Source organism: Pogona vitticeps, chromosome 1 (genome assembly GCF_051106095.1).
Source record: "Pogona vitticeps strain Pit_001003342236 chromosome 1, PviZW2.1, whole genome shotgun sequence".
Taxonomy (NCBI): domain Eukaryota; kingdom Metazoa; phylum Chordata; class Lepidosauria; order Squamata; family Agamidae; genus Pogona; species Pogona vitticeps.
The window spans coordinates 166327401-166340218 of NC_135783.1; the positions used below are offsets into that span (position 1 = coordinate 166327401).

The following is a 12818-nucleotide window of genomic DNA, read 5'->3' on the forward strand; positions in this document are numbered from 1 at the left end:
GCTCTAAAAATCTCTAAAAGCTTCTTTGGGGTAGGTAAAAGGCTTAAAGCCCCCCTTCTCCTCTTCCTTAACTCCCTACATCTTCCCAGTCCTTTCCCTGCATGGGGCAGCAGGCAAAAAGACCTAGGAAAATCTATGGTTCAATTGAAAAGGAAAAATAAGAACAAGATGGAACGCTGCACATGGCAAAAGTTCCTTTTTCTATCTTCTTGGCTCCTCCTGTCTTCTTGGTCTCCCATGCTGTTATCCAATCACGACGTAAGGACAGTCCATTCACATCACGCCTCCTTTTCCCATGAGAAGTCCAGGTGTAGTTTTTCTCAGTCTATTGTCTTCTCCGCCATAACAAGTATCTGGTCTTTATATCTTGTATTGGCTTGTACTGGCCTAAAGGAAAAACATTCCCACATCCCTCTGGAAATACATTCCCATATATAATCATTCATACATAGAACCAATATGGAATCCATTTTACATTGTTCACAACTATATATCCCATCTTCAGTACATGATTTAATCCACATATTCTGATCCATGACAGTGATCACTAGTCCTTGTGGCTGAGTAGAGTTCATTGACCTTTTGCAGGCTGTATTTTTCAGTGCTGGGAGCCAAGCTTGGTTGAGTTTTAAACTTTCTTCTTTTTTGTTGAAGCTCTGCTGGTGTTTGTGGATTTCAATGGCTTCCCTGTGCAGTCTAATGTAATGATTGCTGGTGTTGTCCAGTATTTCAGTATTTTGAAATAGAATTTCATGTCCAGTTTGTTTCAGGGCATGTTCAGCTACTGCAGATTTTTCTGGTTGTTTTAGTCTGCAGTGTCTCTCATGCTCTTTGATTCTGGTGTGGATGCTTCGTTTTGTGGTTCCAATATATACCTGTCCACAACTGCAAGGTATCTGGTATACTCCTGCAGTGGTGAGGGGTCCCTTCTGTCCTTTGCTGACCATAACATTTGTTGTATTTTTGTGGTGGGCTTGAATACTGTTTGTAGGTTGTTTTTTCAAAAGTTTCCCCATGCGGCCCGTGACCCTTTTGATGTATGGCAGAAATACTTTATTTGTGGGTGGCTATTGTTCTTCAGTTTGGTGTTGTTTTCTTGGTTTGATGGCTCTTGTGATTTCATTTTTGGAGTAGCCTGTTGGGGTCATGAAATGGGAAGGCTGATGGGCTTTGTGATTATAAGTAATTAGGATAGCAAATAGTCTCTTAGAGATACAAGTCAAATAAGCTACAGACAGGGATGTCTGCCAGCAGTGCTCCTGATGGGCGACTAGTCTGAGGAAGCAGAATGAGAAATCTTCTCTGCTCTGCCCCCAGGAGGACTGTGCTTTTATTAACCTTACAAGCTCACAGATAGTGAACAGTATACAGATAGTTGACAGAGTTCAGATAGGACAATGGTTACATAATGCCATTATGATTGGCCCAAGGAAAGGCAATTAAGCAAGCTCTCTATCACCTATGAGAAAGTAGAAGAATGGGTAGCCACACCCCTCAGAAGCAGCTGTAATGTCATCCAGGAGAGTTTGCCCTCTACTGTAGATTAAGCCAACAGTTTAGCAACCTTGGGAATGGCACCCCCACATTTCCCCTTTTTCTTTTTTGTTAAGCAAAGGAAGATATTCTTTAATGTGCTTGCAGATTACATATAAGTCCTTTCTACGAAGGCCATGAAAGCCTCCGCGAATACAGTAATACATTAAGTTTGGCTAGTGTAAAAGCCATTGTTGCCTTAGATGAGATAGTACTGGCTAAATATGAAGAGTTGATAAAAGCAGATTTCTTAAGAAAGTTAGATTTTCCAAGCTGGCCAACATGATCGTGTAATTCTATATCCCAGACCCTTAACTTTACCTCCTTGATGGCATCCATAACACCCATTGCTATAAGTGTACTGGGAGAAAAGACAATTTTCAATATCTCTTCAGTTACAGTGGTGCCTCGCACAACGAGTGCCTCACACAACGATGAATTCACACAACAATGCCTTTTTCTGTCAAATTTGCTGCCTCACACAGCGATGTTTCCTATGGGGGATTTTCACACAACGATCTCCCTTTTCGCTCCTGTAAAAGTGTCTTACAATGTTTGGAAGCTGTTTTAAATGATTGCAATGGTTAGTCCACCTCCTGAAACCTATGCAAACTGATTTTGGTGTTGTTCTGACACTTCGTTAATTTATGATGATTTTTTGAATTTTCTCCATTGGAAACCATTGGATGGTCTGTCTAATGGTTTCCAATGGAAAAAACAAAAAATGATCATAAATTAACGAAGTGTCAGAACAACACCAAAATCAGTTTGCATAGGTTTCAGGAGGTGGACTAACCATTGCAATCATTTAAAACAGCTTCCAAACATTGTAAGACACTTTTACAGGAGCGAAAATGGAGATCGGGAAAGAGCTCTTTGATCTCCGTTTGCCTTTTAAAACTCTTACCGATCTCCCTTTTTGCTCCTGTAAAAGTGTCTTACAATGTTTGGAAGCTGTTTTAAATGATTGCAATGGTTAGCCCACCTCTTGAAACCTATGCAAACTGATTTTGGTGTTGTTCTGACACTTCGTTAATTTATGATGATTTTTTGTTTTTTCCATTGGAAACCATTAGACCACAGGTGTCAAAAACAAGGCCCGCGGGCCAGATCCGGCCCGCCAGACCTCGTCTGATGGCCCGTGGAGCCGCCGCCAGCCTTGCAGCCTCCCCCCCTTTTTTTTTTCAATGAATTTACTCCGTGCCTGCACGGAGTAAATTCATTGAAAAAATGGCTCAAGTTAACAAGGCTACGTCCTCCTTCCGATTGGCTGTGGCGCTGTCACTCCTTTCCTCTCCCTCCGCCCTCCCCGCTCCCCCTCCCTCCCTCCCGTGCCTGTTCCTCGCTCGCTCTCAGCCTGAGGTGAGAGCCGTTCCCAAGGCCGCGCGAGGAGGGGGCTCCGCGCCGCCTCTGTCACCCCTGAGGGGAAGGGAAGGGGAGCGGTGGGAGTTCCTGGCCGGGCTCCGAGGCAGAGGGAGGCGATGCTGGGGGGACGCGGGAGGCAGCGGCCAGCGCGGCCCTGAAGAGAGGGAGAGAAGAGGGAACGCGGAGCGATGCGCCGGCCCAGTTGGGTAACGTCGGAGGCGGCCGTTCGACCCAGCCGCGGAGAGAAGGGAGGGAGGGCTGGCTGGTTGCTCGCTTCCCTTCCCTTCCCGGACGTTCCGTTCTCTCTCTTGCTCGAAAAAGGCCTGATTTCTGTGAGGGGCCAGCGGGCAACATTCCTTGGCAGAAGCTTTTCCGCCCCTGCAGGGAGGTTGAAGGGAAGTGGGGTGGGAATGTCTCTCTCTCTCTCTCTCTCTCTCTCACACACACACACAGACACACACACACACACACACACACACACACACACACAGACCCCGGCACTTTCCCTTCCTTCACACACACATACACGTTCTCTTCCTTCCTGTAACTCTCTCTGTCTCTCTCTGTCTCTCTCTCTTTCTCTCACACACACACAGAACCCGGCACTTTCTCTTCCTTCACACACACACACACACACACACGTTCTCTTCCTTCCTGTATCTCTCTCACACACAGAAACACACACACACACAGAGAGACCCCGCACTTTCTCTTCCTTCACACACACACACACACACACACACACACACACACACACACACACACACACACACACACACACACACACACATTCTCTTCCTGTATCTCTCTTTCTCACACACACACACACACACACAGGCACTTTCTCTTCCTTCCTTTTCCCACCAAGCCGGATGGGGTCCTTGCAAGGCCATCAGTACAGATACAACCGGCCCTTTGATGGGGACCAAACTGCTGATGCGGCCCCCGATGAATTTGAGTTTGACACCCCTGCATTAGACAGACCATCCAATGGTTTCCAATGGAGAAAATTCAAAAAATCATCATAAATTAACGAAGTGTCAGAACAACACCAAAATCAGTTTGCATAGGTTTCAGGAGGTGGACTAACCATTGCAATCATTTAAAACAGCTTCCAAACATTGTAAGACACTTTTACAGGAGCGAAAAAGGACTTCGCAAAGCCATTGGAATGTATTGAGTCGGCTTCAATACATTCCAATGAAGGAAACATTGTTTCACACAGCGATGTTTCCTATGGGGATTTTCACTCAGCGATGGCAATCCATTCCAATTGGAACGGATTAACCGGTTTTCAATGCATTCCTATGAGAAATGGTGTTTCACAGAACAATGTTTCACACAACGTTGATTTTTTTGGAACCAATTAACATCGTTGTGTGAGGCACCACTGTATATGCTTCTTCCACTCTGACTGAAAAGTATCTGGTAGCATCAGTGGGGCCAAGCCTTCCAATGAAAAAATAAGTTTAAGCCAGTACTTTATCATAAGGACTTTGGCCCACGCTTTAATGCTTTAAGCACAGGGACTTGGATAATCCAATACAATTTCTGCATTAGTTTATAATATTATAATATAATACTAGTTATTATAGAATAACTTACTAATGAAGCTTCAAAACACAGAAGAGGCTTATTGAGTCTTGGTTCTGCTGCAAGTTTAGATGGTCTGTAATTTCCCCTTATGTTGTTCTATGAGCTTTGTTTCTTCTGCTCAAGCATTTTATGAGTTAACTTTTTTTTCTTTTTCAGCTCGATTACAGAAGAGTTCAGGAATAGGACGTATGATGGTGCATATTATTGAAGCAACAGAATTAAAAGCATGTAAACCTAATGGTAATAAGTTGGGATACATCTTCATACCTCTGGCCAAACTATTTGACTTGAGCTGTCTAATGGGTAGATAATTTGACATTACAAATTGTAGTTGCCAGATTCCTGGTATGTTTTTTAAATTTTGATGTGTCTGTTTTGTGTTAAGGAAAAAGCAATCCTTACTGTGAAATAAGCATGGGATCTCAAAGCTATACTACAAGAACACTGCCAGACACTTTGAACCCAAAATGGAATTTTAACTGCCAGTTCTTCATCAAGGATCTTTATCAAGATGTCCTGTGTATCACCGTGTTTGACAGGGATCAGTTCTCACCTGATGGTACGTGCAGCACCTTCTTTGTGATGATAATGAGCACTTTTTGTCCTGTGTTGGGTTTTGGCTGTGAGCACCCAGGGTCTTCTCAAAGAGCACCTGAGGCTTGAACAGAGAGGTTCCAGGTGTAAGTGTACTCCTAAAACAGCTGAGCTGAGTCCAGGTACCTAGCCAGGCAGTACCACTTACCCCTTTCCCCAAGTCCGTTCTAATAAGCAATTAACTGAGGAAGAACAAAGATAAAAACCATGAGTTTTGAAGTCTGCCAAGACAAACAAAACTCAGGCAATTAATGGACTCAAGTGGCATATCTGTGGCCTAACAAATAATCTTGCAGGTTTGCTGTTCAAGAGACCAAACGCAGGATTTTAAGTATTATTGTTTTATTAGAAAAATAAAGAATTTAGAGGTATTCAGTTTGTTGCAAAAGCATAGCAATCAAGTACATTTCCATAAATCAAAGCAGTTAGAACTTTAGCAAATTCCAGCTACAAAAATAAAATAAAATCAGGGTGAAGGGCTGTCTCTTCACACTCCACCTCCATTTCCCATGGGATGTGCAGGTGTTGTTGACCATCGTCCTGATGTTGTGTCTTGACCCTTATCGTCTCTGGCCAAGTCAGCTTCATGGAAAATTCCAGCTCCCTCTAGGAGAAAACAGCTTCTTGAAGCATCTAGTTATGCTAACACAGACCAATATGGATTCCTTCTACACAATTCCATGACTACAAATCCCATTCGGAAATTACATTTTAACCTTAATAACCTAAATCGTGACATTGGCAACCGGTGGAGTGTACACAGGAGCACAGCAAAGACCTGCCAGTTCTTTCTCCTTCAGGAGATTGATGCACACCTGCCTTCATTCTAGTATTAACCCTTTACTGGGATAATATCAGCTATGACAAATCATAGAATCTGTTCTCTTTGCCTGGGAGCTCTATTAATCTTTGAAGGACTCCTAATTTATCCTGATCAGGTTCTGATAGGATCTCAACTTTTATTTTCATAAAATCATAGAATAATTGAGTTGGAAGGAGCCTATAAGTGGTGGGTAAATGATGAGGGACATGCTTATAGGTGACCAGTATCTCATCAGTTAGCCACAGAATCATGTAGATGGCTGCTGTTGTGTGCATTTGATATAACACTCCTCAACATGTTTGTCCTTCAAAAGAAATTTAGTTGGGAGACACTCAAATCCATCATAGAAATATATGGTAGAAGACTTTTTTTGTCATCATTAGCTATATAAATTGATTTTGTGATTTTTTTCCCAGTTAAATTTGGTTTTATCTGATTTTATTATTTTAAGAAGTTTGTAAGCTGCATTTAGCACTATTGTTTTAATGGAAAGGCAGGATATCATAGAATCATAGAATGATAGAAAAGTGAAGTTGGAAGGGGCCTATAAGGCCATCACATACAACCCCCTGATCAATGCAGGAATAAAATCAAAGGATATCTGCCAGGTGATTATCTATGTTCAGTGGTGCCTTGCTTAACGACGATAATCCGTTCCAGGAAAATCGCCGTTAAGCAAAAACATCATAAAGCGAAAATAAAAACCCCATTGAAATGCATTGAAACCCGTTCAATGTGTTCCAGTGGGGTAAAAACTCACCGTCCAGCGAAGATCCTCCATACGGCAGCCATTTTCGCTGCCTGTATAGCGAGGAATCCGTCCCTAGAAAACAGTGGGAGGCCATTTTGAAAGCCGGCAGCCATTTTGAAGCTGCTGATCAGCTGTTAGAAAAACATCATTTTGCGAAGAATCAGTCCCCGAAGCAGGGAACTGATCATCGCAAAGCAAAATTCCCCCCATTTAGACCATCGTTTTGCAATCACAATTGGGATCGCAAAAAGACTGTCGTAAAGCGGGTTCGTCGTAATGCAGGGCAATCATTAAGCAAGGCACCACTGTTTTTCTTGAATGCCTCCAGTGTTGGAACACTCACCAGCTACCAAGGTAACTTGTTCCACTGTCATACTCCTCTAACAGTTAAGACGTTTTTCTTGACATTCAACCAAATTCTGGCTTCCTTTGAGCCCATTGTTGCATGTGCACTCTGGGATGGATGGAGAACAGATCCTGCCCCTCCTCTGTATGACAGCCTTTCAAGTATTTAAAAAGTGTTATCATATCACCCCTCATTCTTCTTTTCTCAAGGCTAAACATGCCCAATTCTTTCATCCTTTCCTCATAAGGCTTGGTTTCTGGCCCCCCCTGATCATCCTTGTTGCCCTCCTCTGAACTTGTTCCAATTTGTTAGCATCCTTCTTGAAGTGTGGTGTCCAGAACTGGACACAATCCTCAAGGTGGGCCTAACCAATGCTGAATAGAGGGAGACTAGCACCTCACAGGATTTGAAAACTATACTTCTACTAATGCAGCCTAGAACAGCATGTGCCTTTTTTTGTAGCCACATCAACACTGTTGGCTCATTTTGAGCTTGTGATCTATGAAAATTCCAAAATCCTTCTTGCTCATAGTTTTGCTGAGCCAGGTATCCCCCATCTTGTAACTGTGGAATTGGTTTCTTTTTCTGAGGTGCAGTACTTTGCACTAATCCCTGTTGAATTTCATTCTGTTGCTTTCGGACCAGTGTTCCATCCTATCAAGGTCATTTTGAATTTTGTTTCTGTCTTCTAGGGTATTAGCTATTCCACCCAATATGTAATTATATTATAAATGTAATAAATAAATAAAAATGTATCAGAAGTCTATTTCCAGTCAAGCCCAGTCACCAAAGGCTTCTGGATCAACATTTCAATATAGAAATGTTGGTTTGACCTCAGCCCTCAGAATGTTTATCAAGGTCTTGCTGGCCCTCTTGTAATTTCAGGATACGTGGGTTCATAGTGAACTTTGACATAAGCCCCTTACATCTTTGGAGCATACAAGGACGCCAATTTACATCCTTGTAGCATCTAGACACATGCCAATTCAGGATGTTCCTGATGGAAGATAGGAAGCAGGAGATCTTCCTAGCCATTTGAGCAGTCAACAGAACCAAACGGGTGTATGTATAACCATTGGCTTAATATAGCAGGCCTGCTTCCTTAATCTCCAGTACAGCATGAAACTGGAGAAGTTGCCTATCCATTGCAGGATATGCTCACTATCAAGCTCTCCCTGCAGTTCTTTCCCATAGGAGCTTTAGGATTCTTGAGCCTGGTGGTTAGCTCCTCTGAAACATTCCAAGGGATCAGAACTAGGAATACAGTGGATGCCAGTCCATCGGGGAGAGGGTATCACTTGGGAGGACTGTGTCTCCTGGGTCCTGTAGTTAGGGTAACTGAGCATCAGTATATTGGAATTTAGATCCATTAACCTGGCACCTCATAAGGACATGAGGCTGAGGATCACGTGGAGACAGACAATAAACTAACAAGGAATCACAAGATTTGAACATTTAAATAGAGAAGCTATTGATACCCTGCTTTGAGTTAAGAAGCACACCCACACCCCACATTAAATTTAGCAGAGATTGGCAGAAGCATCACAGGCTAGCTAAGCAGGGCGACAGCAGAAGTCTCGAAATGGAAGCCCCTTCTCTGAGATCCCTGATAAAAAGCAGTAGGCACAAATACTCCTACCTGTCCATCGCTTACCTGCACCCTGATTCCTATGATAATCAGTATGCATCAGAGAAGATCTGTGGAGATTTCATGATTTACAAAAATTCTTTTCCAAAAGTTATGCTATTTGCTGAACCGTGCAACAGGATTCCAGCCATTGCATCATTTGGCTTAACACTGTAAAAACTATCAGAATACTTTCCAAAACTACTAACTTTCTGTCAAGCAAGTGCTAAAGACATGAAAGAACATGCCGCCTGATTTAAAAAAAAAGACAACTGTCGCAAACACGGGTTCAAAAACTCACATGTAAGCTTGGACAGAGAGCAATCAGGAGTTTGCACATGCTAAAATGGGCTGAATGAGTCCAAATTCAGCTAGCCAAGATACAACACTCCTTCTCGCAGGTCTGCCCACATAAGAACACCCTGGTACTCTCAGATATTATTGTGAAAAGGTCAAGTGGGCTTTGTAGTCCTTAGACTTAACTTGCACCACTGACAGGACTCTAAGTAAGCTAGGCCGAGGCAGCACTCTCAGATGACCCTATGGCAAGTGTACTGTTCAGGAAACCAAATGAGTTTTATAATTTTTATTTTATTAAAGAAAAAGCATGTTACTAGGTATCAAAGCCAAATTAAACCAAAACAAATAAACTAGCATTGTGCTGTTTAGTTACACAGATGTAGTGAGGCAAAGAAAACATGAAAAATATAAAAGAGTACAAAAACCTTACAAAAACACAAAAAGCCATTAAAAAGAATAAAAACAGTTCCAGTCCAGGAAATCATTAGTAAAAACAAAATAATCCAACTAGGTTATAAAAAGGCTATAGTCCTCAGTGTTCCTGTGGAACAAAAATCCCTAAACAACAGTAAAAATCCATTATATGTCCCATAGTCCTTAGAAAAGTCAAATCCAGTAAATATACCATAGTCCTTACAAAATTACAAGAGCATAGTCCATATGGAGTATTCCAAGAAAAGAAGTCCATAAAGAATATTCCAAAGAACAGTCCATAGAAAATAGTCCATGCACAGTCCTTAGGAAAAATCCCATAAGTCCAAAAGTAATCCAGCAAAGCATAGAAACCAGTCCATGTAGGTAGGCCACCAGTCCGTCTCGAAAGACATTAGGGTGAGTCCCAAATGGCTGAAGAGTAGGTCATGAATCTGAAAGGTCGGTCTTGGAAAGACAATGTCCATAGGCAAAAAGTTCCTTTTTCAAGAGTAACTGGCAAGGGCTCATCGCACCTTCCCACGATGTCATCCAATCAGAGTTCGTTACCAGGCAAACAGTCCTGTTACATCACATGACTTCCTTCCCATACGCACCAGATGTTATTTGGGTTTTCTGTGGTTTATCAAAGAGTCACAACAATTCCCATCTATCTAATCACACCGAGTCCTTTCTCAGGCTTTCAGAATAACATTCTCTCTGCTCGCCTAGAAAACAACTTGTCAGTATAGCAAAGATACTTTATACAAAGAAACAAGATGGAACCTCTCTGGCTCATTTCTTAATTACAAAACCCATATGCCTTAAAAGATTTTAACTCAAAAACCCATCTCATCACAACAACAACAAATTGTCAGAGCTTGGGAAAGTTATTTGTTTGTATTATAGCTCCCAGAATCCCGCTGCCAGCGGCCTCGCTGCTGATTGGAAGATTTGGGGTTGTGTTGCAATCCCAGAGAAGCTCTATCCAAGCTCTGTAACAAACACTGATCAAAATTCTGTAGCTTAGTGTAGTAAATTGCACTGCATGAGGGCTACTGAATCAATGGGGATTTAGTGAATCAGCTCCTCTGTAAGCCCCACTGATTCAAATGGGTCTAACAGCAACTCACTGTGTTAAAGTAACTTGCAGTTAGAGTTGGCCCATTTTGAATCAATAAAACTTACAGATGGAACAACTTAGTACGGTATATCCTCATTCATTCAATGAGCCTACTCAAGTATGATTTACTATAGTAAGCAATCAGATTTTGGCCTCTTATCTAGCAGTGGCTTATTGGGTTGCCTAGTTTCAGATCCTTTTGCTGTGCTCTATATATTTACTACTGTCTGTCTGGAATGCACGCATTTATCTCTGTACTGTGATGATTTGCAGTCTAGTAAATTTTTACAGATCAAGCTGCAATTTAAAGGGGAAAATGGTGCTTCTGGTCAGCTGATATTGTGTCACCACGCTCTACTGCTTGGAAAACATTTCCATTTACAGTTTCTCCACCCCCAGTTAATAATATTTTTATACTACCTGCATGTACATTGTATTGCATACCATGCTGATTGATGAGCCTCATTAGACATTTTTCCATTAACTAAATTAAATACTGAGGAATGATCAGCTATTTCTGCCCACTCTTGGCAGAGAGTATCTGAAAAAAATCCTGTTACCTCTGGAGTGTCCTCCCATGGAACTTGAAATAAGCTCTATATAATTTGATGGAACTTTTTTCTGCACAGACATGCATAGAATTGTGCTGGTACTGACAAAGTTTGGTTCTTAAAACAGATTTCTTGGGTCGCACCGAAGTTCCAGTAGCGAAAATCAGAACAGAGCAAGAAAACAAGGGTCCAACAACTAAACATTTACTATTGCATGAGGTACCAACAGGGGAAGTCTGGGTGCGCTTTGATCTCCAGTTATATGATCAGAAAACACTCATTTGAAGGAGGGGAATGGCTTGCAACAAAAAGGTCTGACCAAAATTTGCTAAACTGTTTCAGTGGAATGGAAAATGTATAAATTAATTACTTACCCCAGGGAGGTATCTGAGTGCACTTCTTGCTGCAAAAATACATCTGGTTAACTTGTACATTATTTCTTTCCTGTGTGTGCTTAACATTGGTGGCAATCTATGCAATGTAAAGTGGTCTATATATGTGATAATATAGTAATGGTGCCTTCCCTTACTGATATTGGACTTTTTGAATTCAGATGCAAATGTTTCTGCTTTCACATTGTTAAAAGTATTAGGAAGTTGGCATTTTGTAAAATGTTTTAAGTGTTTTTACACACATGCACACGTGTATGTATGCATACATATGTATATTTATGAGTACTAAGGAATTGTTTAACTCAGGGCTAGAAATTCATTTAATCTTCAGCTTGGAAACTACAACCTGATTGACTATCATCTCAGGGTATTAACTGTAAGGAAATAGATACAGTACTGAAATCTTATCATGTCAGCATCCTTTAAAGCAGAGGTCCCCAACCCCCGGTCTGCGGCCCAGTGCCGGTCCGTGGCCTGAGCCCAACTGGGCCGCGGAGACCTCCCACCCCACCCCCACACACACCCTACCCACAGCCTGTTTGCGCCTGCATGAGCGCTGCGCCGCCCTTTGTGCATACACATGAGCACAGGGCGGTGCCCCACCTTCCCCAGCCAGTCCACAGGGCTGAAATGGTTGGGGACCACTGCTTTAAAGGATATATATATTTAAAATAACAGTACAGTAGTTCTTTATGTTGTTCTGTCCTATGAAATGGGCAGAGTAATATTTGCAAAACCTAACAGTTTCTGCCAGAAGTAAGGTAGAACAGGCATTTGCAGCTCCCCTGTCCCCATCATCTAAACTAAAGCAAATCCAAGACTGGTCTCAGCCTTCTCCGTTGCAAGTGCGAATTGGGACTGAGAAAGCATTAAAACTTCAGATGTCAAGTTTCACCTTCTATACTAAGACCACTCTTCTTTCATTTTTCTCTCCTCTCTGAAGTCAGTAGGGTGAAAACATGTAGGGAAAAATCCAAGATTGGATTCTCCCGTGATGCCTTTGGTCATACAGTGGTGCCTTGCAAGACGAACGCCTCGCAGGATGAAAAACCCTCAAGACAAATGTTTTTTGCTATCGCTGTGGTGCCTCGCAAGAAGGCTTCTTCTATGGCCATGCTTTGTAAGATGATTCCCCCCCCCCCCCAGGACCAATGCCTCGCAAGACAAAAATAATTCATTCATCTTGCGAGGTTCCCATAGCATTCCCAATGCATTCCTATGGGAAACCACTTTTTGCAAGACAAAAATTTCGCAAGACAGCGCTACTCGCAGAACGAATTACTTTCGTCTTGCCAGGCACCACTGTACAAGGAAAAGGCCAATCTCTTTACCTCTGGCACCTGCAATACTGTCCTACAAATCACAGGACTACACCTTTAATTTATCTTTCTTCAGTTCTTTTAATA

At 42.2% G+C, this 12818-nt stretch overlaps 1 protein-coding gene across 7 annotated transcripts in view; it reads left to right on the forward strand.

The window, feature by feature from the left end:
* The window catches only part of ITSN2 (intersectin 2), a 137374-nt gene extending 125530 nt beyond the window's left edge, over positions 1 to 11844 (forward strand). For 6 of the 7 annotated variants that reach the window (XM_020796749.3, XM_072976725.2, XM_072976716.2 and 3 more), the window contains 3 exons: positions 4651 to 4734; positions 4880 to 5053; positions 11148 to 11844. In XM_020796749.3, the coding sequence (XP_020652408.3) occupies positions 4651 to 4734; positions 4880 to 5053; positions 11148 to 11305 (416 nt within the window). In that variant the 3' untranslated portion in view covers positions 11306 to 11844. Of the gene's footprint in view, positions 1 to 4650; positions 4735 to 4879; positions 5054 to 11147 lie in introns of those variants that run through there. The other variant, XR_012080246.2, reaches the window with a different exon arrangement.
* The last annotated feature ends 974 nt before the right edge of the window (positions 11845 to 12818 follow it).